The 24,773-nt window shown below is 43.6% G+C and overlaps 1 protein-coding gene across 1 annotated transcript in view; it reads left to right on the forward strand.

Moving 5' to 3' along the window:
* LOC106593346 (leucine-rich repeat serine/threonine-protein kinase 1) overlaps window positions 1-24,773 on the forward strand; it is a 108,164-nt gene that overhangs the window by 28,477 nt on the left and 54,914 nt on the right. Inside the window, exons 6-22 of the mRNA XM_045689475.2 lie at window positions 2,465-2,613; window positions 2,863-3,089; window positions 6,959-7,086; window positions 7,312-7,475; window positions 7,986-8,123; window positions 12,626-12,738; window positions 13,729-13,799; window positions 15,025-15,154; window positions 16,425-16,537; window positions 16,752-16,966; window positions 17,993-18,157; window positions 19,663-19,835; window positions 20,172-20,295; window positions 20,425-20,584; window positions 21,681-21,957; window positions 22,483-22,654; window positions 23,321-23,496. Of these exons, the coding sequence (XP_045545431.2) occupies window positions 2,465-2,613; window positions 2,863-3,089; window positions 6,959-7,086; window positions 7,312-7,475; window positions 7,986-8,123; window positions 12,626-12,738; window positions 13,729-13,799; window positions 15,025-15,154; window positions 16,425-16,537; window positions 16,752-16,966; window positions 17,993-18,157; window positions 19,663-19,835; window positions 20,172-20,295; window positions 20,425-20,584; window positions 21,681-21,957; window positions 22,483-22,654; window positions 23,321-23,496 (2,695 nt within the window). The remainder of the gene's footprint in view (window positions 1-2,464; window positions 2,614-2,862; window positions 3,090-6,958; window positions 7,087-7,311; window positions 7,476-7,985; window positions 8,124-12,625; window positions 12,739-13,728; window positions 13,800-15,024; window positions 15,155-16,424; window positions 16,538-16,751; window positions 16,967-17,992; window positions 18,158-19,662; window positions 19,836-20,171; window positions 20,296-20,424; window positions 20,585-21,680; window positions 21,958-22,482; window positions 22,655-23,320; window positions 23,497-24,773) is intronic.

The raw sequence follows: 24,773 nt of genomic DNA on the forward strand, positions 1-24,773 counted from the left end.
TGGAAGAAACACAAAATAACTGTCAATCTCCCTCGGCCTGGGGCTCCATGCAAGATCTCACCTCGTGGAGTTGCAATGATCATGAGAACGGTGAGGAATCAGCCCAGAACTACACGGGAGGATCTTGTCAATGATCTCAAGGCAGCTGGGACCATAGTCACCAAGAAAACAATTGGTAACACACTACGCCGTGAAGGACTGAAATCATGCAGCGCCCGCAAGGTCCCCCTGCTCAAGAAAGCACATATACATGCCCGTCTGAAGTTTGCCAATGAACATCTGAATGATTCAGAGGACAACTGGGTGAAAGTGTTGTGGTCAGATGAGACCAAAATGGAGCTCTTTGGCATCAACTCAACTCGCCGTGTTTGGAGGAGGAGGAATGCTGCCTATGACCCCAAGAACACCATCCCCACCGTCAAACATGGAGGTGGAAACATTATGCTTTGGGGGTGTTTTTCTGCTAAGGGGACAGGACAACTTCACCGCATCAAAGGGACGATGGACGGGGCCATGTACCGTCAAATCTTGGGTGAGAACCTCCTTCCCTCAGCCAGGGCATTGAAAATGGGTCGTGGATGGGTATTCCAGCATGACAATGACCCAAAACACACGACCAAGGCAACAAAGGAGTGGCTCAAGAAGAAGCACATTAAGGTCCTGGAGTGGCCTAGCCAGTCTCCAGACCTTAATGACTTGGAGAAGATCTGCAAAGAGGACTGGGACAAAATCCCTCCTGAGATGTGTGAAAACCTGGTGGCAAGAAACGTCTGACCTCTGTGATTGCCAACAAGGGTTTTGCCACCAAGTACTAAGTCATGTTTTGCAGAGGGGTCAAATACTTATTTCCCTCATTAAAATGCAAATCATTTTATAACATTTTTGACATATGTTTTTCTGGATTTTTTTGTTGTTATTCCGTCTCTCACTGTTCAAATAAACCTACCATTAAAATTATAGACTGATCATTTCTTTGTCAGTGGGCAAACTTACAAAATCAGCAGGGGATCAAATACTTTTTTCCCTCACTGTACATGTACTCCACATACACACATACTGTACACGTGCACACATACGCCACACATACACTACCGTTCAAAAGTTTGGCTTCACTTAGAAATCTCCTTGTTTTTGCAATATAAGCAACATTTTTGGTCCATTAAAATTACATAAAATGTATTAGAAATACTGTGTAGACAGTGTTAGTGTTGTAAATGACTATTGTAGCTGGAAACGGCAGATTTTTAATGGAATGTCTACATAGGCATACAGAGGCCCATTATCAGCAACCATCACTCCTGTGTTCCAATGGCACATTGTGTTAGCTAATCCAAGTTTATCATTTTAAAAGGCTATTTGATCATTAGAAAACCCTTTTGCAATTATGTTAGCACAGCTGAAAAGTGTTGTGCTTATTAAAGAAGCAATAAAACTGTTCTTCTTTAGACTAGTTGAGTATCTGGAGCATCAGCATTTGTGGGTTCGATTACAGGCTCAAAATGGCCAGAAACAAAGAACTTTCTTCTGAAACTCGTCAGTCTATTCTTGTTCTGAGAAATGAATGCTATTCCATGCGAGAAATTGCCAAGAAACTGAAGATCTTGTACAACACTGTGTACTACTCCCTTCACGCAAACAGGCTCTAACCAGAATAGAAAGAGTAGTGGGAGGCCCTGGTGCAAAATTGAGAAAGAGGACAAGTACATTAGAGTGTCTAGTTTGAGAAACAGACGCATCACAAGGCCTCAACTGGCAGCTTCATTAAATAGTACCCACAAAACACCAGTCTCAACGTCAACAGTGAAGAGGCGACATTTCTAAGTGACCCCAAACTTTTGCACGATAGTGTGTATATACATACACACACAAATGAACACAGCCCACAAATACCTCACACATAAGCCACACACACACACACGCCTCACACAAAAGTAGAGAACACAGTCAAGTATAGAAGCTTGCACTGTATCTTGCGGTTTTTATTTTTTGTAAAAATTATTTCTCGCATTATTCGATATTACTGCACTGTTGGAGCTAGGAACACCAGCATTTTGCTACACCCGCAATAACATCTGCTAAATATGTGTATGCGACCAATAGAAGTTGATTAGATTTGATGTATGCTTACTTATTAATCACTTTGGACCAAATGTTAGAGTTAGACATTCCTACTGTGGTGTGTTGTCAGGCTGAAAACAGCAGACGGGGATTTCCTCCTACTCTACTGTGTCTCCAATTCAGCCTCCAATCCAACTCACTTCCTTATTCTGGCTTTATGATATAGGATCAGCTTCCCCAACGCTTAACCATTAGATGGGGAAATGCAAAACTCACTCAAAATCAGTGTCTATGAGCAACTTCAGCTTACTCTGGGCATATTGGTGGAGAAATGAGGAGCGCTTCCTGTTATCTTAGACCAGGGGTCTGTTCAGAACGTCCGGATATCTAACTGTGTTCTGTGTAGGTAATGAGGAGATAGCTAGATTCCTGCTGCAGAATGGCGCTGGGCTGTCCTCATACACCCTGATGGATTATCCAGCCTTCAGCAGACTGCTCGTTGAACAACGACTGGTAGAAGAAGCAGACACACACACAGAACCAGCGGGAGAAAAGGTAACTGAGGGAAGGTGTGTGTGTATTTGTGTCTGTGTGTGTGTCTGCGTTTGTGTGTCTGCGTTTGTGTGTCTGTGTGTATGTATGGTATGTATGTATGTATGTATGTATGTATTTTTCTCTCTGTGAATGTGTTATGTTTTACCCAGTGTGTTGGTCAGGCCAGGTGCTGTGTGTGTGTGTGTGTGTGTGTGTGTTGTGCACCATAAAAACGTCAGCCAACATGTTGTTTCCTCTCTCCCCCTCTAGCTACTATGTGGCCGTTGGTCAGGTCTGAAGCTGCCGTGGTTGGAGCTGGACTGGTTCATGGACGTGTCGTCCCGTATCTCCCACCTGGACCTGTCCTGTAACAGCCTCAGCTCCCTGCCCTCCGTGGTCCCCTGGGGGCTCATACAGCTCCGGACCCTAGACCTCTCCAACAACCTGTTCAAAGAGCTGCACACAGCACAGAGCTCACAGGAGATCATCTGCTCCAGGTGATCATTTGCTCCATCTGCTCCATAACTAGATATTTTTCAAACTTGTGGATGATTCATGATATCTTTTAATAACCTCTTACATCTAGGCGTTCCGCTAGAGCGGAACCCCTAGCCAACAGCCAATGGGATCGCATGGCGCGAAATACAAAACCTACATTTTTCAAACATACGACTATTTTACACCATTTGAAAGATAAACCTCTCCTGAATCCAACCACGTTGTCCAATTTCAAAAAGGCTTTACAGCGAAAGCAAAACATTAGATTATGTTAGGAGAGTACATAGACCAAAATAACCACACAGCCATTTTCCAAGCAAGCATATATGTCAATAAAACCCAAAACACAGCTAAATGAAGCACTAACCTTTGATGATCTTCATCAGATGACACTCCTAGGACATTGTTATACAATACATGTATGTTTTGTTCAATCAAGTTCATATTTATATCCAAAAACAGCTTTTTACATTGGCGCGTGACGTTCAGAAAATGTATCCCCACCAAAAACTTCCGGTGAATTTACAAAAATACTCATCATAAACGTCGACAAAATACATAACAATTATTTTAAGAATTATAGATGCATAACTCCTTTATGCAATTGCTGTGTCAGATTTTAAAATAGCTTTTCGGCGAAAGCACATTTTTCAATATTCTGAGTACATAGCTCGCCATCACGGTGAGCTATTCAGACACCCGCCAAGTTCAGGGCAAACTAAACTCAGAATTAGTATTAGAAATATTGTATTACCTTTGCTGATCTTCGTCAGAATGCACTCCCAGGACTGCTACTTCCACAAGAAATTGTTTTTGTTCGAAATAATCCATAGTTATGTCCAAATACCTCCGTTTTGTTTGTGCGTTCAGGTCACTATCCAAAGGGTAACGCGCGAGCGCAATTCAAGACACGAAAAGTCAAAATGTTCCATTACCATACTTAGAAGCATGCCAAATACTGTTTAAAATCAATTTTATGGTATTTTTTACGTAAAATTGCGATAATATTCCAACCGGACAATAGTGTATTCATTCAAGGAGGAAAAGAAAAAACAGCGTGCTCGCGGTAACGCGCATATCCCATCTCTTTGTCCTCATGCAGACCACTCAGTAACTGAACTCCTATACTCTGCCCAGAGACAGAAGAAGGCTCAATACAATTTCTGAAGGCTTTAGACAGCAAATGGAAGCCTTAGAAAGTGCAACGTAACAGCACAGATACTGTAGTTTCGAAAGGGACTTGAAAGAACTACATTTCTCAGATCCTACACTTCCTGGTTGAATTTTTCTCAGGTTTTTGCCTGCCATATGAGTTCTGTTATACTCACAGACACCATTCAAACAGTTTTAGAAACTTTAGAGTGTTTTCTATCCAACTCTACTAATAATATGCATATTCTCGTTTCTGGGCAAGAGTAGTAACCAGTTTAAATCGGGTACGTTTTTTCATCCGGCCGTGAAAATACTGCCCCCTATCCATATCAGGTTAAACATATTTTCTCTATATAAGCTTTGTTATAGGATTTAAAGGTCAAATACACTGCAGTCAGCAATAATCTAATACTTCAGGGTTTGTGAAATTAGACCTAGGCTAATTATAAGCCTTACACAACCATACGACTAATCATTTCATTATTTTATCAAAATAGTTTAACCTGCTTTTTTGCAATAATCACTGATCTGGCTTTCAAGTCTGTATGAAAATGACCTTTTTGTTACAAATTTAACCAGAACCATGCATTATGCACATTCAGTAATAATGACTAACTTGTTGTAGCAGGCCTTATAGAAAATGAACACAGGTCTCATAAACAAACTCCCAAGCACAAGCCCACGTTCTAGCCAGCTAATATTCATATTTCAAGTTTAGCCAACTTGGATCTATTTGCTAGCTAACAATGGAGAACAGTTGAACTGTAATGAACATACCCTTCTGTCCATCTCCAACTGTTTGAACAGAATGCTAGCCTGTCCACTTTGTTCAGATGTTGAAATCAAGTATCCTACCTTTCTCAGAATGTGAACGAGTTGCCAATTCCTTAAATAATTGTGTTTTATGCTTATTGCACATTTATAAAACACAAACTAGACAGCTAGTATGCTGCTAGCGGTACGTGGTACCGCAATGCTACGCGCAACAAACTGAGCATTACATTTCCAGAATCAATGTTTATTGATACTCTCGTTTTACTAGTGTCTGTTCCGCTCTCAATCTGAGTACTTGAGACATAAACAGGGTAAGGTTAGAAAGGTTAACGTCTCCTCATTACAGTAAAATAATGTCTCAATGTGTTTCAGTCTCCAGGTTAATGTCTCCTCCATTACAGTAAAATAATGTCTCAATATGTTTCAGTCTCCAGGTTAACGTCTCCTCCATTACAGTAAAATAATGTCTCAATGTGTTTCAGTGTCCAGGTTAACGTCTCCTCCATTACAGTAATATAATGTCTCAATGTGTTTCAGTCTCCAGGTTAACATCTCCTCCATTACAGTAAAATAATGTCTCAATGTGTTTCAGTCTCCAGGTTAACGTCTCCTCCATTACAGTAATATAATGTCTCAATGTGTTTCAGTCTCCAGGTTAACGTCTCCTCCATTACAGTAATATGTCTCAATGTGTTTCAGTCTCCAGGTTAACGTCTCCTCCATTACAGTAAAATAATGTCTCAATGTGTTTCAGTCTCCAGGTTAACATCTCCTCCATTACAGTAATATAATGTCTCAATGTGTTTCAGTGTCCATACGACCCATTCTGTTGGACCAAACCTCAAACACAAATAGCGAGTTGAAACCGCTTGTCAGAGAAGAAGTGATCTTTAGTCTTTGTTGTTGTGAGTGGCAGGGGGAAGGGCTTGGCCTGTGTGTGTAAACAGAGGGGAAGTGAGAGGTTTCATATATCAGCCAGCCCTAGCACACACACACACACACACACACACACACACACACACACACCACACACACACACACACACACACACACACACACACACACAACCCCCTTGTGGGAACACACAATTCAGTCCCATTGAAAATACTATTTTCTTTAACCTGAAAACCTAAACTTAACCCTTAACCTAGCTGCTAACCCTAAACCTAAACTTAACCTTAAACACCCTAGAAATAGCATTTGACTAACAAAATGTCCCCAGTTGGTTAACGTTTTGTTTGTTTACTATTCTTGTTGGGACTTCTAGTTAAACAGGTCCACTGCAGGGTGTACAGTGTACACACACATTTACACGGACTATACCAAACATTAGGAACACCTTCCTAATATGGAGTTGCACCCTCCCTTTTGCCCTCAGAACAGCTTCAATTCGTTGGGGGATGGACTCTACAAGGTGTCGAAAACATTTCACAGGGATGCTGGCCCATGTCGTCTCCAATGCTTTCCACAGTTGTGTCACGTTGGATGTCCTTTGGGTGGAGGACCATACTTGATACACATGGGAAACTGTTGAGCATGAAATACCCAGAAGCATTGCAGTTCTTGACACAAACCAGTGTGCCTGGCACCTACTACCATACCCTGTTCAAAGGCACTTACATGTTATGTCTTGCCCAGTCACCCTCTGAATGGCACACATACACAATCCATCTCTCAATTGTCTCAAGGCTTAAAAAATCCTTCTTTAATCTGTCTCCTCCCCTTCATCTACACTTATTTGAAATGTTCAATAAGGGACCATATCTTTCACCTGGTTTCACCTGGTCAGTCTATGTCATGGAAAGAGTTCTTAATGTTTTGTCCACTCTGTGTTTGTAATATCTGTAGTCTGCTGTTCTGCAGATCTCTGTTGTATTGTTAGCCTCACCATCTCACTTAATCCTGACGTGTGTGTTCGTTCTCTGCTCCTGTCCTACTGTAGACTTCGCCAGGTGAATCTGTCTCAGAATGAGTTGACCAGCCTGCCGTCCGGACTGCTCCATCTCACAAGAGTCCAGAGGCTCTCTGCTGCTAAGAACAAGCTCACCTCCCTATTTGACATTCCTAATGGTATGATCCACCACATGTCAGAGTGCTCTTTGCTCTTTGCCACAAATGTATATCAGTATGTTCTTAGAAGGGCTCTTAGGATTTTATTCTGATCTCAAATAGTTTTTCTCTGCTTTCTATTTTGTCTTTATTTGTTCATGTGAAGCACATTGTATTGCTACCTTGTTTCTACAAATGAAGATTGATGAATGAATTGATTGATTGCCCTCTTCTGCTCCTCCTCAGGTACTAACTGGATAGGTCTGCGTAAGCTGGAGGAGCTGGATGTGTCTGACAACTGTCTGACCAGTCTTCCCTCTGCCGTTCTTCACTCTTTCAAATCCCTCACTACCCTCAAAGTCTGCCGGAACAGACTCACCAGCTTCCCTGACCCCTGGGCCTGCCCTCTGGTAGGCAGATACTACACTAGACACTACGGCCTTGTTCCATTTGGAACCCTAGCACCTTCCTTTAGATCCTACCCTGTTTAGTGTTCTTCTCAAATATATCTATTAATTGTATCTCTATGGTTCCCCTGGTAGGAAGAAACTAGGGCCTGGTTCCTTTTGGATCCCTGGCACCTTCCTGTATCTCCTATCCCCTTCTAAATGTTCAGTTCTGAAAGGACTGGATTGGTGAAAGGAATATGGTGGAAGCTCCAATGGAGAGCTGGGTAGAACCATCACACTAGTTGCTTCCACCTATCCAGTCCGTATAGATTTGTGACCATTGTTGGCGTAGAGGCAAGAAGGTACTAGGTATTGAAATGGAAAGTGGTCATGTCTTTTAAATCATACAGACTCCTCTCAGCGAAGCTTCACTACCTCCTTTGCCCTCTTGTATTCAGAGAACTTGAGTGATGGTTTTGAAACATCTTCTGGATGATGTGAGTCATTGATTGGTGTTTCCCCCCTCTGTAGAAGCACTGTCGAGCCTCATCCAACGCCATCGAGAGTCTTCCCAATACCATCTCCATCTTCTGGAGAACTCAGCTGCAGGAGGTGGATTTCTCGGACAACGTCATCAAGGAGCTGCCCTCCTATATATTCGAGCTGGAGGTAAGGATGGGTAGCACTAGCATTGTGTGGTCTAGGCTTCAGCTTAGTGGGCTAACAGGGTTTTGAGTTGCACTCAAACCCCAACAATGCTGAGCTAAAGCCTAGGCCAAAGCAGCTTAACAACACTGGGAGCAGAGTTTCCTACATGGTGGTTCATGGCTGATTCCGTTTGGGCCTGGCTAGAAGCATTGGATTTGTTGACTTGATGGGTCTAACCTAAATAAACCTCCATAAGCTTTACTGTATTTGGGGCGACAAGATCAAATTCACATAGAAATGTGCTTTATAGATCTCACTCATTTAAAGCAAGTCTACGACGCAGTAGATCAGTTCTATGTATGCTCTTGCTATGCTTCCCATTCTTAAGTTTAGTTTTTGTGTCTTGTACTTTTGGTTTTGTACATCAGCTTCAAATACCTTAAAATACAATATTAATATATTTCACAGCAGTTTAGATGGTACAATGATTTTATGTATTTGATTTTTTTGTCACATAAACTGAAATTAGGCAAACTATTAGAATTTTAGCAATGAGGAAATGGCAGAGGGATTTCTGCATATTGAACCTTTTTAAGTATCCACTCAGAAGATGATTTCTGTATTAAACCTGTAGTTTACCCAATGACCTCAAGGTGGCACTGCTGTACTACTCTGCAGTCAGTGAACCCCAACTGAAACAATGATTCAAATCAAAATCAAATCAAATTTTATTAGTCACATGCGCCGAATACAACAGGTCTAGACCTTACAGTGAAATGCTTACTTACGAGACCCTAACCAACAATGCAGTTAAAAAAAATATGAATAAGAAATAAAAGTAAAAAGTAATTAAAGAGCAGCAGTAAAAACAATAGCGAGACTATATACAGGGGGGTACCGGTACAGAGTCAATGTGCGGGGGCACCGGTTAGTTGAGGTAATATGTAAATGTAGGTAGAGTTATTAAAGTTACTATGCATAGTTTATAACAATATCAGTGGTGTAAAAGAGGGGGGGCAATGCAAATATTCTGGGTGACCATTTGATTAGATGTTCAGGAGTCTTATGGCTTGGGGGTAGAAGCTGTTTAGAAGCCTCTTGGACCTAGACTTGGCGCTCTGGTACCGCTTGCTGTGTGATAGCAGAGAGAACAGTCTATGACTAGGGTGGCTGGAGTCTTTTACTATTTTTAGGGCCTTCCTCTGACACCGCCTGGTATAGGTCCTGGATGGCAGGAAGCTTAGCCCCAGTGATGTACTGGGCCGTACGCACTACCCTCTGTAGTGCCTTGCGATTGGAGGCCGAGAAGTTGCCATACCAGGCAGTGATGCAACCAGTCAGGATGCTCTCGATGGTGCAGCTGTGGAACCTTTTGAGGATCTCATGACCCATGCCAAATTCGTTTCAGTCTCTTTAGGGGGAATAGGTTTTGTTGTGCCCTTTTCATGACTGTCTTGGTGTGCTTGGGCCATGTTAGTTTGTGGGTGATGTGGACACCAAGGAACTTGACGCTCTCAACCTGCTCCACTACTGCTCTGTCGATGAGAATGGGGGCGTGATCGATTCTCTTTTTTCTGTAGTCCACAATCATCTCCTTTGTATTGATCACGTTGAGGGAGAGGTTGTTGTCCTGGCACCACACGGCCAGGTCTCTGACCTCCTCCCTATAGGCTGTCTCATCGTTGTTGTCGGTGATCAGGCCTACCACTGCAGTCATGAGTGAACAGGGAGTAAAGGAGGGGACTGAGCACGCACCCCTGAGGGGCCCGTGTTGAGGATCAGCGTGGCGGATGTGTTGGTACCTACCCTTACCAACTGGGGGCGACCCGTCAGGAAGTCCAGGATCCAGTTGCAGAGGGAGGTGTTTAGTCTCAGGGTTCTTTGCTTATTGATGAGCTTTGAGAGCACTGTGGTGTTGAACGCTGAGCTGTAGTCAATGAATAGCATTCTCACATAGGTGTTCCTTTTGTCCAGGTGGGAAAGGGTAGTGTGAAGTGCAATAGAGATTGTATCATCTGTGGATATGTTGGGGCGGTATGCAAATTGGAGTGTGTCTAGGGTTTCTGGGATAATGGAGTTGATGTTTATTTTTTTTTATTTTACCTTTATTTAACCAGGTAGGCCAGTTGAGAACAAGTTCTCATTTACAACTGCAACCTGGCCAAGATAAAGCAAAGCAGTGCGACAAAAACAACACAGAGTTACACATGGGATAAACAAACGTACAGTTAATAACACAATAGAATCTGAGCCATGACCAGCCTTTCAAAGCACTTCATGGATACAGACGTGAGTGCAACAGGTCGGTAGTCATTTAGGCAGGTTACCTTAGTGTTCTTGGGCACAGGGACTATGGTGGTCTGCTTAAAACATGTTGGTATTACAGACTCGGACAGGGAGAGATTGAAAATGTCTGTGAAGACACTTGCCAGTTGGTTAGCGCATGCTCGCAGTACACTTCCTGGTAATCCTGCGGCCTTGTGAATGTTGACCTGTTTAAAGGTCTTACTCAAGTCTGCTGCAGAGAATGTGATCACACAGTCTTCCATAACAGCTGGTGCTCTCATGCATGTTTCAGTGTTATTTGCCTCGAAGCGAGCATAGAAGTAGTTTAGCTCGTCTGGTAGGCTTCTGTCACTGGGCAGCTCTCGGCTGTGCTTCCTTTTGTAGTCTGTAATGGTTTGCAAGCCCTGCCACACCCGACGAGCGTCAGAGCCGGTGTAGTACGATTCGATCTTAGTCTTGTATTGATGCTTTGCCTGTTTGATGGTTCGTCGGGGGGCATAGTGGTATTTCTTATGAGCTTAGAGTCCCTCTCCGTGAAAGAGGCAGCTCTAGCCTTTAGCTCAGTGCAGATGTTGCAGGGAATCCATGGCTTCTGGTTGGGGTATGTACGTATGGTCACTGTGGGGACGACGTCATCGATGCACTTATTGATAAAGCCAATAACTGATGTGGTGTACTCCTCAGTGCCACTGGCGGAATCCCGGAACATATTCCAGTCTGTGATAGCAAAACAGACCTGTAGCTTAGCATCTGCTTCATCTGACCACTTTTTTATTGAGCGAGTCACTGGTGCTTCCTGCTTTAATTTTTGCTTGTAAGCAGGAATCAGGAGGATAGAATTATGGTCAGATTTACCAAATGGAGGGTGAGGGAGAGCTTTGTATGCATCTCTGTGTGTGGGCTAAACGTGGTCCAGAGTTTTCTTTCCCCCTCTGGTTGCATATTTATCAGAAATTTGGTAAAATGGATTTAAGTTTCCCTGCATTAAAGTCCCCAGCTACTAGGAGCGCCACCTCTGGGTGAGCGTTTTCCTGTTTGCTTATGGCGGAATGCAGCTCATTCAGTGCAGTCTTCGTGCCAGCATCAGTCTGTGGTGGTATGTAGACAGCTATGAAAAATACAGATGAAAACTCTCTAGGTAGATAGTGTGGTCTACAGTTTATCATGAGATGCTCTACCTCAGGCGAGCAAAACCTTGAGACTTCCTTAGATATCGTACACCAGCTATTTACAAAAATACATAGTCCGTCGCCCCTTGTCTTACCAGACGCCGCTGTTCTATCCTGCCGATACAGCATATAACCAGCCAGCTGTATTTTGATAATGTCGTCATTCAGCCACGACTCCGTGAAACATAAGATATTACAGTTTTGAATGTCCCGTTGGTAGTTTAATCTTCCGCATAGGTCATCGATTTATTTTCCAAAGATTGCTAGCAGAATGGAAGGAAGTGGGGGTTTATTCGATCGCCTACAAATTCTCAGAAGGCAGCCCGCCCTCCGGCCCCTTTTTCTCTGCCTTCTCTTCACGCAAATGACGGGGATCTGGGCCTGTTCCCGGGAAAGCAGTGTGTCATTCACGTTGGGCTCGACTTGTTAAAGGAAAAAAAAGATTCTGCCAGTGTGTGGTGAGGAATCGCAGTTCTGATGTCTAGAAGTTATTTTCGGTCATAAGAGATGGTAGCAGCAACATTATGTACAAAATAAGTAAAAAATAAGTTACAAACAACGCAAAGAAACGAACAAAAAAACACAATTGGTTAGGAATACGTAAAACGTCAACCTTGTTCTCAGCATTAGTACAATGAATCACGGTACGTTTGATTAGGTTTTAAAGATATTAGTGTAACAGTAATAATGAATGGAAACGGATGTTAAGTTTTAATTTAGGTTCCTCAATTCCGAGGAGAACGATGGAATGTTTAATTTACCTCAGGAATGCTAGGGGCTTTATGAAGCAATTTTCCAAATGTTTGTAAAGGAATGAGTAGTGCAAGATTGTTGATTATAATGGCATTTGTGGTGTTTCACTGGAATAGAATAGAGGAAGAGAAACAGAAGAGTAAGAGAGTGAAAAGAGAGAGGTAGACAGGGAAGCAGGGACACTAGATGTGAATGAAGTTCTCATGACCACAGGCCATGCTTTGGTGACACTGTCTCTTTCTCCCTCTTTCCCTCCCTCACCCTTTCTCTCCCTATCTTTCTCTCTCTCCCTCTCCCGCTCATTCTCTTCATCAGGCCCTGGTCTCTCTCAGACTGTGTAGGAATCAGATCTCCACTCTCCCGGCATCCAACAAGTGGAAATGCTCTCTGCTCAGAACCCTTGACCTCTCCAGGAACCAGCTGGGCAAGTAGGTGAAAGGTCATACATCTTACCACTCACACTAAGGCCACATCCAGAAACAACTACTAGCCCCTATAAACTTGTGTAGATCTGAAGGTGCTAGAGACTGAGTCCAAGGAGTGGACACTAGCCCTGTTCTCTCTCTATATCTCTCTCTGGAATAAGCACTATGTTAGAAGCTCCACCTTTCCCTTTGACATGCTAGGTCAGAGTTTCACCTTATTGCTTAAACCTTTCCAGTTCTTTCAGATCTACAAGTGTCTAGGGGTTAGGAGTTGTTTCTGGACAGGGTCTAAGGGTCTAGGGGCTAGGAGTTGTTTCTGGACAGGGTCTAATGGTCTAGGGGCTAGGAGTTGTTTCTGGACAGGGTCTAAGGGTCTAGGGGCTAGGAGTTGTTTCTGGACAGGGTCTAAGGGTCTAGGGGCTAGGAGTTGTTTCTGGACGGGGTTTAAGTGTCTAGGGGTTAGGAGTTGTTTCTGGACAGGGTCTAAGGGTCTAGGGGCTAGGAGTTGTTTCTGGACGGGGTTTAAGTGTCTAGGGGTTAGGAGTTGTTTCTGGACGGGGTCTAAGTGTCTAGGGTCTAGGAGTTGTTTCTGGATATGGCCTTAACCTCTTACTCTTAATATTTTCCACTCACTTCAAGGCCTGGTTCCATTTTTAACCCTAGCTTCTTGCTTACCCTAGTCCATAACGTTTTGGTGTTAGCAACTTTGGGTACTATTGATTAATGAAGGTAATATGGTAGAGGTAGGACTTGGGGGAAGGGGTAGGACTTGGGGGAAGGGGTAGGACTTGGGGGAAGGGGCAAACCACCGTAATGGAACCTGGGGCTGTATGCATCAAGCGTCTCAGAGTAGGACTCGCGATCTAGGATCAGGTCCGCCCTATCTTTATTCAGGCCCCTAATCTTATTCATTATAATCTCAAAGGAAAAACTGATCCTAGATAAGCACTTTTCAGCTGACATGGTAAACAAGTTGGAACTGTTTTGTTTCAGGACTGAGGAGGGACCCAAAACCAGGAAGCTGGCCTTCCTGACCACATGGCACAGGAGAGACCCGGACCCAGGTACTGGTTCTGGACTCATGTGGACTGGCGCTGTTGACTGTAGTGTTACTTTAGTGGTCTAACATGGACTGGACTTTAAACTTGACATGACTGGACTGAATCATTGTGGTCTGTAGTGAACTGGACTTAAACTGGACTTAAACTGGAGTAGACCAATCTGTCGTGGTTTGTAATGAACTGTAGTGAACTGGACTGAACCGATCTAAAGTGGTCTGTAACAGGGCTGGAGTGTACTGGGTCTGTGGCAGTCTGCACTGGGTCTGTGGCAGTCTGCACTGGGACTGTGGCAGTCTGCACTGGGACTGTGGTAGAATAATTACTTTGTTGATTGTCTGGTCAGATTCTCTATCTCAATCTGGCATGGACAGAGTTTAATAAACAGCTTATATGAGCAGTGATCCTGGTCACATTTGGGTCCAAAGCCCTTGCTCATGTGGTTTGGAAACCCCTCTATTTTACCCTGTCATAGGAGAAGAATGCCTCTCATCACGGTCATCTGGACCACACAGTCGTGCTCTCTCTCTCTTTTCTCTCTCTCCCTCCATATCTCTCTCTTTTCTCTCTCTCCCTCCACATCTCTCTCTTTTCTCTCTCTCCCTCCACATCTCTCTTTTCTCTCTCTCCCTCCACATCTCTCTCTTCTCTCTCTCCCTCCACATCTCTCTCTTCTCTCTCTCCCTCCACATCTCTCTCTCTTCTCTCTCCCTCCACATCTCTCTTTTCTCTCTCTCCCTCCACATCTCTCTCTTTTCTCTCTCCCTCCATATCTTTCTCTTTTCTCTCTCTCCCTCCATATCTTTCTCTTTTCTCTCTCTCCCTCCATATCTTTCTCTTTCCTCTCTCTCCCTCCACATCTCCCTCCATATCTCTCTTTTCTCTCTCTCCCTCCATCTCTCTCTTTTCTCTCTCTCCCTCCATCTCTCTCTTTTCTCTCTCTCCCTCCATCTCTCTCTTTTCTCTCTCTCCCTCCATATATCTCTCTTTTCTCTCTCTATCTCCCTCCATATCTCTCTCTCTTTCTCTCTCCCCCTTCTCTGACCGCTCCAGCAATTAGTAACCCCATACTGTACATCCTGATCCTGCAGTGACTGCTGATGGTCATTGACCGTGTGTGTATGTGTGTGTGTGTGTGTGTGTGTGTGTGTGTGTGTGTGTGTGTGTGTGTGTGTGTGTGCATGTGTGTGTGTGCGTGCGTGTGTGCACGTGCCTTTCCCCTGCTTGGTAGTATGCCCAATCGAGTTTCCAGTAATTTTGCGGGATGCTTTGGAAGTGCTTTCCTTGAACGACAACCAGCTGGAGTGTGTGCCCCAGTCCGTGTGTGGCCTGAGAAACCTCATGGAGCTCTACCTCTCCAAGTAAGTGCCCCAAGCCTCGTCGCACTAGCCTCCTTTCCTTGTCTCTTTTCCTTGTCTCCTATCGATCTCACCCAGCTCTTTCACCACATAATTTCTTTAGTTAAGTCCCTAGACTGACTATACTTTTCTTGTCTCCTCATCTGCTTTCCTCACCAAGCTCTCATCCCAATTTAGGTGCCCTAGGCTTAGTCCCAATCTCCTTAACTCCCCATATTTCCTGGTCCCCTTCCTCCATAACTTCCTCGTACTGAGGTGGGACACAACAGCTGAAAACTAACATGGGGGTCTCAGATGTGTTTGTGCCATCTTGTAAATCCTGTGGTCACCAACCTAGCTGAACACCTGTAGACATCTGTCCATTCCTGTCATCACACACTGTTAATAAAAAAGCAAAGGAGACAAGGAAAGGAAGCATTTTAGAGTATTTATATGCAGTCCCACTATTTGGCTGTCCTGTCCAGTCCTTACTGTTGTGAACTGGTTTGGAGGCAGCTGTTGCCGGCTGTTTTCTCTGGGTCACAGGGTCACTGTTCTCTGTCCACTTCTCACAGTCTTCCAGACTGGAGGCTCCAATAGGAATACACGGGCTGTGTCCAAAACTGCACCCTATTCCCTACATAGTGCACTACTTTTGACCAGTGTCCCAATGAGCCCTGGTTATGGGCGTCCCAATGAGCCCTGGTCCAAAGTAGTGCTCTATGTAGAGTCTGGTTGTGGCCCAGAGTGTGATGTGGAGGTTTAGCTGGAGATCCTCTTTCCCACTCAGACGTTGTTTTGTTGTTATCCAGTCCTGTGTAATAACGGTCATGGTAGTCCAGGCTAGACTAGTGAATGGAGTCAGTTCTCAACCAGAACAATAAGGCTATGGTCTCACCTTTGGCGTTATGCCATACGCTTGTTTTCCCGGACACATTATGACTAGTCAGTCCTCGATGGAATAATACCCATTGAAAGTGGTTTTTAGCCCAAGACTAGGTTTAATCTGTGTCCAGGAAACCGGCCCATTATTCCATTATTTAGTTTCTTCCAATGTTTATCTATGTTCACTCATTCACAAAGTAACAGGACATGTTGAGGATGAGAAACACCTTATGCCATTAGTATTCCCCTATGTTTTCAGAGATCATATGATGTAAACGCATTAACATTCACCCGTCAAAGTGGTCCTCTGGTTCCTTACGCTCTCTCCCCTGGTCTGAGAACAGTAACCCAGGTATCCTTGTATGTATAGTACCTAATTCCATCTCTCTCTCCCCTGATCTGAGAACAGTAATCCAGGTATTCGGGAACTTCCAGCTGAGTTGGGGCAGCTCTCTAACCTGTGGCAGTTGGACATTGAGGACCTCAACATCACTAATGTTCCCCAGGACATCAGAAAAGAAGGTAAAGTACCACCACACAGTGTGTGTGTGTGTGTGTGTGTGTGGGTGGTGTTTTTTGGGGTGTTTGTGTTTACATATCTGTGTGTTTTTGTCGATTTAAGGCAGCTGCCAGCACCTCTCTGATTCAGAGGGATTGGGTTAAATGTGGAAGACACATTTTAGTTGAATGCATTAATTTGTACAACTGACTAGGTATCCCCATTTCCCTTTCTCAGGTCCAGCATCAGTGCTGTCCTTCCTCCGAGCCCACCTACGGAAGGCGGAGCCCTGTAAGCTGCTGAAGCTTCTTGTGATTGGTCCTCCTCGGCAGGGAAAGACAGCCCTCCTGGAGGCGTTACAGACGGGCAGGACCTCCCCTTTCTCCCCTGCAGAACGAAACATCAGCACAGCTACTTGGGAACTGGACAGACCCAATGGTGTTAAAGCTAGCGTAAGAGAACACACACATGCATACAGAATACACACACGCACACGTCCAAGGTACTTCCATCAACTATTTGCTCTGGGGTGTGAAGACATAATCAATACATATTTTATTTGTAATTATTTAGGAACATTTTCTTTCATTTTTTTTCTCACTTTGTAGAGTAGGTTGTGTGGATTGGTAGGACAACAATCCATTTGAGTCCATTATAAGATAACATTTTAAGGCAACAAAATCAAATGTGAAAAGTTTGCAATGCACACTGTTCTTCTGTTATTGCTCGCATGTGTTCCTACAGCGTGTTTTACTTCCAGAAAAGAGATCTGTATGAACTCATTATTACATTACTTTTTAATATCTATTTCCATGAAAGCCTGGCTGCCAGTTTGTTTTGAGCCTGGCTGCCAGTTTGTTTTGAGCCTGGCTGTCAGTGTGTTTTGAGCCTGGCTGCCAGTCTGTTTTGAGCCTGGCGTGTGTGTGTGGCTGCCAGTCTGTTTTGAGCCTGGCTGCCAGTCTGTTTTGAGCCTGGCTGCCAGTCTGTTTTGAGCCTGGCTGCCAGTCTGTTTTGAGCCTGGCTGCCAGTCTGTTTTGAGCCTGGCTGCCAGTCTGTTTTGAGCCTGGCTGCCAGTCTGTTTTGAGCCTGGGATGGTTACTACGATTATGTCATGTTACAAAGTAACACAAAGGCGGGCATGTTGACCCATTCCTAATCTTGGAAACCCAGAAATAAAATCTGGTGTAATTACGTCAGATGCTCGATTAGGATACCATTTATTTTACGTAGTTGGTGCAAGAGAGATGAACCCATTCCTAATTCCTAATCTTGACACAATAATACAACATATCTCATCCTGTATAGACGTAGGGGTGGAACTGAGACAGAAGGAGTAGGAATTGCATTTCCAAAGTATTTAATTTTTTCAGTCAGTCATTCAACTAAGGTAGGTTTTGACAGTGGTATCATTTTGTAGTAATTTGTTTTGGAGTGTTATACATTTCATTTTCCTTCTTTTAATTCCACCACCGTAACAGGCGGACTCCGTAACGTTCAACGTGTGGGACATCGGCGGTCCGGCCAACATGTCCACGGTCAACCAGTGTTTCTTCACGGACAAGGCCCTGTACGTAGTCATATGGAACCTAGCCCTGGGAGAGGAGGCTGTAGCCAGTCTACAGTCCTGGCTGCTTAACATTGAGGTGAGGCAGAATACATTTTAGTCAGACTTTAGTGCCATTTAGTTTCTTCTTTTTATTAAAGAAAGACATTCAAAAAATGTTGACTTTAATTAGACAGTTGGAAATGGAGGGAGAGACAGGCTAGTGGGAGAACAGTAGGATTGAACCCTGGCCTCTGGTGGGGAGAAGTATATTCTACTGAATGGGAACATAACACGAACCCAAAACCTCTGCATGATTATATTTTCAATTATACATTTTTTTAATTCCTTAAATGATTTTTACCTGAATTGACTCCACTATCTTTTCATGGCTACAACATCTGTCTGTCAGTATTCTATACAAATAATTCATTTTATTTTATAGGTGTTATACAACAATGGTAAAAAGTATTTGAGAGAATAAAAGAGCCTCAATCGTATTTTTTCAAGTAACTCTGACAGGTGTCATGGTTTTAACTACAAAGGTCATGTCTATTTCCACTGTGGGAAGGAACGCTCAGGTCACAGGACGTGGATGAGTTGTCCAGTCTGGCCACAATGACCTTTGGGCGACCTTTGGGATTCTAAATGTCAAACCTGTTGAAGTAAAACATCAAGAAACTGACCATAACACCTAATCATAACCTGGCAATGACTGTGTCCTCATTCTCCACCTTTCTGCCCTAAGGGTGCACTTGTTCACTTCCCTTCATCAATTTAAAAAGAAAGGACTGATCAAATCAAATTGTATTTGTCAAACGCGCCGAATACAAAAGGTGTAGACCTTACTGTGAAATGCTTACTTACAAGCCCTTAACAAACAATGCAGTTTTGAGAAAAATAAAAGTTAAGAAGAAAATATTGACAAAATAAACTAAAGTAAAAAATAGAAGAGCAACAATAAAAGAACAATAAGGCACACACACTGGTGTAGGAAATATAGTGGAAACTCACTTACACAATCCAATGAATCCACAGAAGAACTGATTTAGATAAACAATCACGCTATAATACTTTATTACTGACCAGAAAAACCTGTTATTGTCAAAGTCACCGTGCTGTATTTATTCAGATGAGCATCACACCAGCTACTGGCTGAGAAGGAGATCAGGGTGAACTACTGGGCCACAGGTCAGAGCAGTTATTTGGGGTCATACCCTACAGGGCCTTCAGAAGGTGTTCATACCCCTTAACTTATTCCACATGTTATTGTGTTACAGCCTGAATGCAAAAGGGATTAAATATATGTTTTTCTCACCCATCTATAGACCATACCCCATAATGACAAAGTGAAAACATGTTTTCTATTTTTTTTCAAATTTATTGAAATTGAGAAATATCTCATTTACATAAGTATTCACCCCCCTTTGCTATGACACTCCAAATTGAGCTCAGGTGCATCCAATTTCCTTTGATCATCCTTAAGATTTCACTACAACTTGATTAGATTCAGTCTGTAACACAACAAAATGTGGAATAAGTCTGTATGAATACTTTTTGAAAAGCATTGTATATGACCTCTGAAGTTGCACTTTTGACCTGTAGGCGCGTGCCCCTAACTCTGCGGTGGTGGTGGTGGGTACCCACCTGGACCTGATCGACACCAAGTTCCGTACAGAGCGGGTGGCCACTCTGAGGGCCTACATCCTGGCACTATGCAGGTCTCCATCAGGCGCCAGGGCCAGTGGCTACCCAGACATCACCTGGAAACACCTGCAGTGAGTCATACACAGAGACCGTAGGACACACACACACATTGTCACCTTAGCACACACACACACACATTGTCACCTTAGCACACACACACACACAGTCACCACACACACAGTCACCACACACACAGTCACCACACACACAGTCACACACACACACACACACACAGTCACCACACACACACAGTCACACACACACACACACACAGTCACCACACACACACAAAACACACACACAGTCAGGTTACCGCACACACAGTTTCGATTTCCTCAACCCTTGGCATGAAAGTGTGTGTGTGTGTGTGTGTGTGTATATATCTGACTCTGTGTGTGTGTATTCAGTGAGGTATCGTGTAAGACCCAGGAGGGTCTGGATGGTCTGAAGAGGCTGATCTTCCAGGTGGCCTGCTATATGAAGGACAACAGCAGCAGTTCAGCTAGCGGACACAAGCTGCTGGGCAGACTGGTAAGTGTGTGTGTGTTTGTGCACGTGTGTGCATGCATGCTTATGTATAAAGCTCTTCTGTGGGTAACCCCATACTCAGAATAAAAATGCGTTATAACCTCTCTATAAACCCTTTATAACCCTTCATAGATCCCAAAAAGCTACCTTACACTACAGCAAGCGGTGCTAGATGAGCGGGGTCGGCGGGACGCAGAAGACGAGGTCCAGTACCTGACAGACGCACAGCTGGACCTCGTCATAGAGCAGAACCCAGGAAGTGACATCAGAGACTACGAGGACCTGCAGACTGGTACCAGACCCTTTTTCAACATTATTTATTTTTCCACATTATTTCATTAAAGGCCGAGTTCAGTCAAAAACATGTTTTTGCTGTGTTTTATATATATTTCCACACTATGACGTTGGAATAATACTGTGAAATTGTGAAAAATATGATAATGCTCTATTAGTATAAGAGCTGAAATTTCTGACAGTTTTGGTGGGGTGGAGTTTTGGCCTTCCATGGTGACATCACTATGCAGTAAATTAGTTAATAGACCAATAAGAAAGAGTTTTCCAAACCTCTCTCCCAATAAGAGCAAATGTCAGTTTGCCCCTCCCCACTCAGACCACTTCCAGACAGTCCTAGCTAAATTCTTGCTCGAGAAATTGCCCTTTGCTAAGAAGCTGTTTCTCTTTCTTTTTGACCATTTTAATTGAAAACAATCACAGTGAGGTAGGAACACTTCATTAGTCCATTGTTGATATAGTCTCAAAATGTTTTGAATGTCAGCAATCAAGTTTTCAAGATATATAACTTTCAAAATATTTCAAAATATTTTGAAAGTTATATACAGTATCTTGAAAACTTGATTGCTGACATGCAAAACATTTCAACAATGGACTAATGAAACCAATACCAAAAGATAGTTCTGGTGTGGAATTTTAATTGTTACCCTGAAATTATTTGATATTGAGATAAACAGCTGCGTTGGTACTTTTCAAAAGTATTTTAATATTGCATGAGTCGATTGAATGGTTTTATACACAGTTACACATTCTCTTCAAGTTGTCTTTCTCATCCTTGTACATATTATGTAGACCAGGGGCCACTAACCTTGCTCCCCCTGGAGAGGTACAACTAACCCTCCTGGTAGAACTAACCATAGTATATTATATATTACATTGTCCAGACTATTATAGAACATTTTCCTGATGAACGTATTCCTCTTCATTATCCCTCCCTCCATCTTGACTGTTTTAGTTATTTTTATAGTGCTACTGATCTTGATTGCTGCATTGTTGGGAAAGAGCAAGAAAGGAATTTCACTGTACTTGTGCAAGTGACAAAAACTTGAAACGTGATCTCTTCTCTCCCTCTCTCCTTCCCTCGTGCCTCTCTCCAGCCATCAGCTTCCTGATCGAGACAGGCACCCTCCTCCACTTCCCAGACACCAGTCACGGCCTGTGTACCCTCTACTTCCTCTGTCCCGTGTGGCTGTCGGAGTGTCTGGAGCGGATCATCCACCTGAAGAGCTCCCGATCAGTGGCCTGGAATGGGGTGATCCGAGCGGAGGATCTGCGCATGCTCCTGGTGGGAACGGGCTTCACCCAGCAGACGGAGGAGCAGTACTTCCAGTTTCTGGCCAAGTTTGAGATTGCTCTGCCTGTGGCCAGCGATAGGTAGGGACGGGCTGTTCTCTGAGCTGGGCCCTGGGCCATGTTCAGCAGAGCACAACATTGTGGACCGTTCAGATAGAACTGTGTTATGTAGAACAAGCCTGCCTCTGATTTGTAGAATAAGGAATCAAGTCAGCTCTATTCATGACATTTCTATCTGCATCATTCCACTACGTTTGCCAACTGAACTTGGCCCAGCGACATGGAGACTGATTCTCAGATATGATGTGCACTATCGTGCCGACCCGAACTGAACTGTTCAGGCTCGTACTTTCTTTTCACAATGCACTTTGTAGCACGGCTTATCTCTCTGAAAGCAAACAGAACTGACCCTATAACATATCTCATATATCTGCCCCACCTCGTTCCCCTTATGGACATCCATAACTTCTAACCCTACCTCTGTCCTGCTCCTCCTACACTGTTACCTGCTCCCTCACCTCCTGTCTCCTAAACCAGCTATGGACATTCATGGTTTCCTTATATTCCTCCTCTACATTTAACTCTACCTTTTCTCCTCCTCTACAGTTACCTCCTCCCCCACCTCCTTCCTCCTAAACCTGCTATGGACATCCACGGCTTCCGTCAAGAGACCGCCAACTCCATCCAGCGCCTCTTCAAGATGAGCTTTGTGCCGGCGGGATTCTGGGAACGCTTCATCGCCCGCATGCTCATCAGCCTCACCGAGATGGACCTCCAGGTAACAGGGTTTGGCACCCACTCCTGCATGGGCAGTTGAACAGGGTTTACCGGGGCATTGAAAAGACTGTGTAGAACTCGTACAGTCCATTACTTATGCTAGTTGATATTTATGTTACTGTCTGATGCCATTTATGTAAAGAAATTGAGCATATTCACAAGACTGAGTATATAGCATATGTAATTATGCTCTTCAATAAAACATATTTCTAACCTATACTATATTCAATACATTTTGTAAGATTATGGTGGGGGCGGGCAAAAGACAGAATGCAAGACAATTGTATCTGTTGTGCTCACAAACTTGTACCTATTCTTAAAACTATTCCTTTCTGTGTTGTCCTTTGATCCTAAGAGAAATGCTAAGAGTTCTCTCTGTGTTGTCCTTTGAAACTAAGAGGAATGCTAAGAGCTCTCTGTGTTGTCCTTTGAGCCTAAGAGGAATGCTAAGAGTTCTCTCTGTGTTGTCCTAGTCCTTTGAGCCTAAGAGGAATGCTAAGAGTTCTCTCTGTGTTGTCCTAGTCTTTTGATCCTAAGAGGAATGCTAAGAGTTCGCTCTGTGTTGTCCTAGTCCTTTGATCCTAAGAGGAATGCTAAGAGTTCTCTCTGTGTTGTCCTAGTCTTTTGATCCTAAGAGGAATGCTAAGAGTTCTCTCTGTTGTCCTAGTCCTTTGAGCCTAAGAGGAATGCTAAGAGTGAGCGGAGGAGGACCACGGTGATCTACAGTTTTGCGGGAACAGGTAGCCAACAGAAGAACCGCTGTAGCACCTTCAGAGTCCGCCGCAGTCAGACCATCTACTGGAGAGAGGGACTACTGGTCACCTTTGACGGAGGGTATCTAAGGTGAGGGATTAAGGGTACACTGGGGTAACTTACTTGAAATGCATGTGTGTGACTCGAATGTTCAAGCAAATCTCCCATTGACACCAATGCATAATGTTTGAGTTAGGATTTGGCTAACCTCGTCCCCAGGCTATTGCGCACGGCGCATATAAGTCTGGGATTTCAACAATTCATAGTTGGCCTTAGTGGGAGTGACCATAGAATTCTATGGCAGTGACCTACTGAGTAAAGTATTTGTCATCATATTATTTTAACAAATCACACAACTGCGAACCGTGGGGAGGGTTAGGGGGAAGGTGTTGCGGGAGATGATTGGTTGATAAATTAAGTCGATTTAAGCCAAAACTATGCGCCGGGAGTTTCTCCCGGTCTTTCTGTATTGGCTAATGAAGGCTAAGTTTGACGCGTTAGTCTTCGCTCATTTGGGCGAAAGTGTCTGGGAACGAGATTAGGATTTGGCCCACTGTTAGGTAAATAAATACTGTATTCCTTACTGTATAGCACCTTTTACAACAAGGTGTAGATTTGTCATCCGTCAGGAAGCATGCCAAACCACAGCTGTGTGTCTCCACCCCAGACCCGGCTAAACGAGCAGGCCTAATTAATCAAACCCAGAGCTGGCTCAGCATACAGGGCTAATTAGCCAAGCCAGGCACTTAATGATGTGTCTTAAAAAATGCACATGTACTCTTATTATGTGCTTCATTGTGTAATTATTAGAGAAAGAGTTTAAAGTGCTACATAAAATGACTTGCACATTATTACTGGTATATTTCCTAGAACAGTGTGCATATTGAGATACTTTCTCTAATAAACATGCTATGATAAAATATTATTATGAATACCCGTACCTAATGATATCTCTGAAAAGTGCACCTGTACATCTGAATGTTGTCAGTAGGTTCTAAGGCTCTTAGTTAGCCCATACAGTACATTCAGCAGCGTCCTCAGGTTCTTCAGAGGGACACTTTCAAATAACCTTTATAGAACAAAGAACCTTTGGAGAACAAATAACCTTTAGAGACCCAAGCACCTTTTAGAGACCCAAGCACCTTTTAGAGACCCAAGCACCTTTTAGAGAACACAGCACCTTTTAGAGAACACAGCACCTTTTAGAGAACACAGCACCTTTAGTGAACACAGCACCTTTAGATAACACAGCACCTTTAGAGACCCAAGCACCTTTAGAGACCCAAGCACCTTTTAGAGAACACAGCACCTTTAGAGAACACAGCACCTTTAGAGAACACAGCACCTTTAGAGACCCAAGCACCTTT

The sequence above is a fragment of the Salmo salar genome, chromosome 11 (assembly GCF_965601325.2).
Source record: "Salmo salar chromosome 11, fSalSal1, whole genome shotgun sequence".
Lineage (NCBI taxonomy): Eukaryota > Metazoa > Chordata > Actinopteri > Salmoniformes > Salmonidae > Salmo > Salmo salar.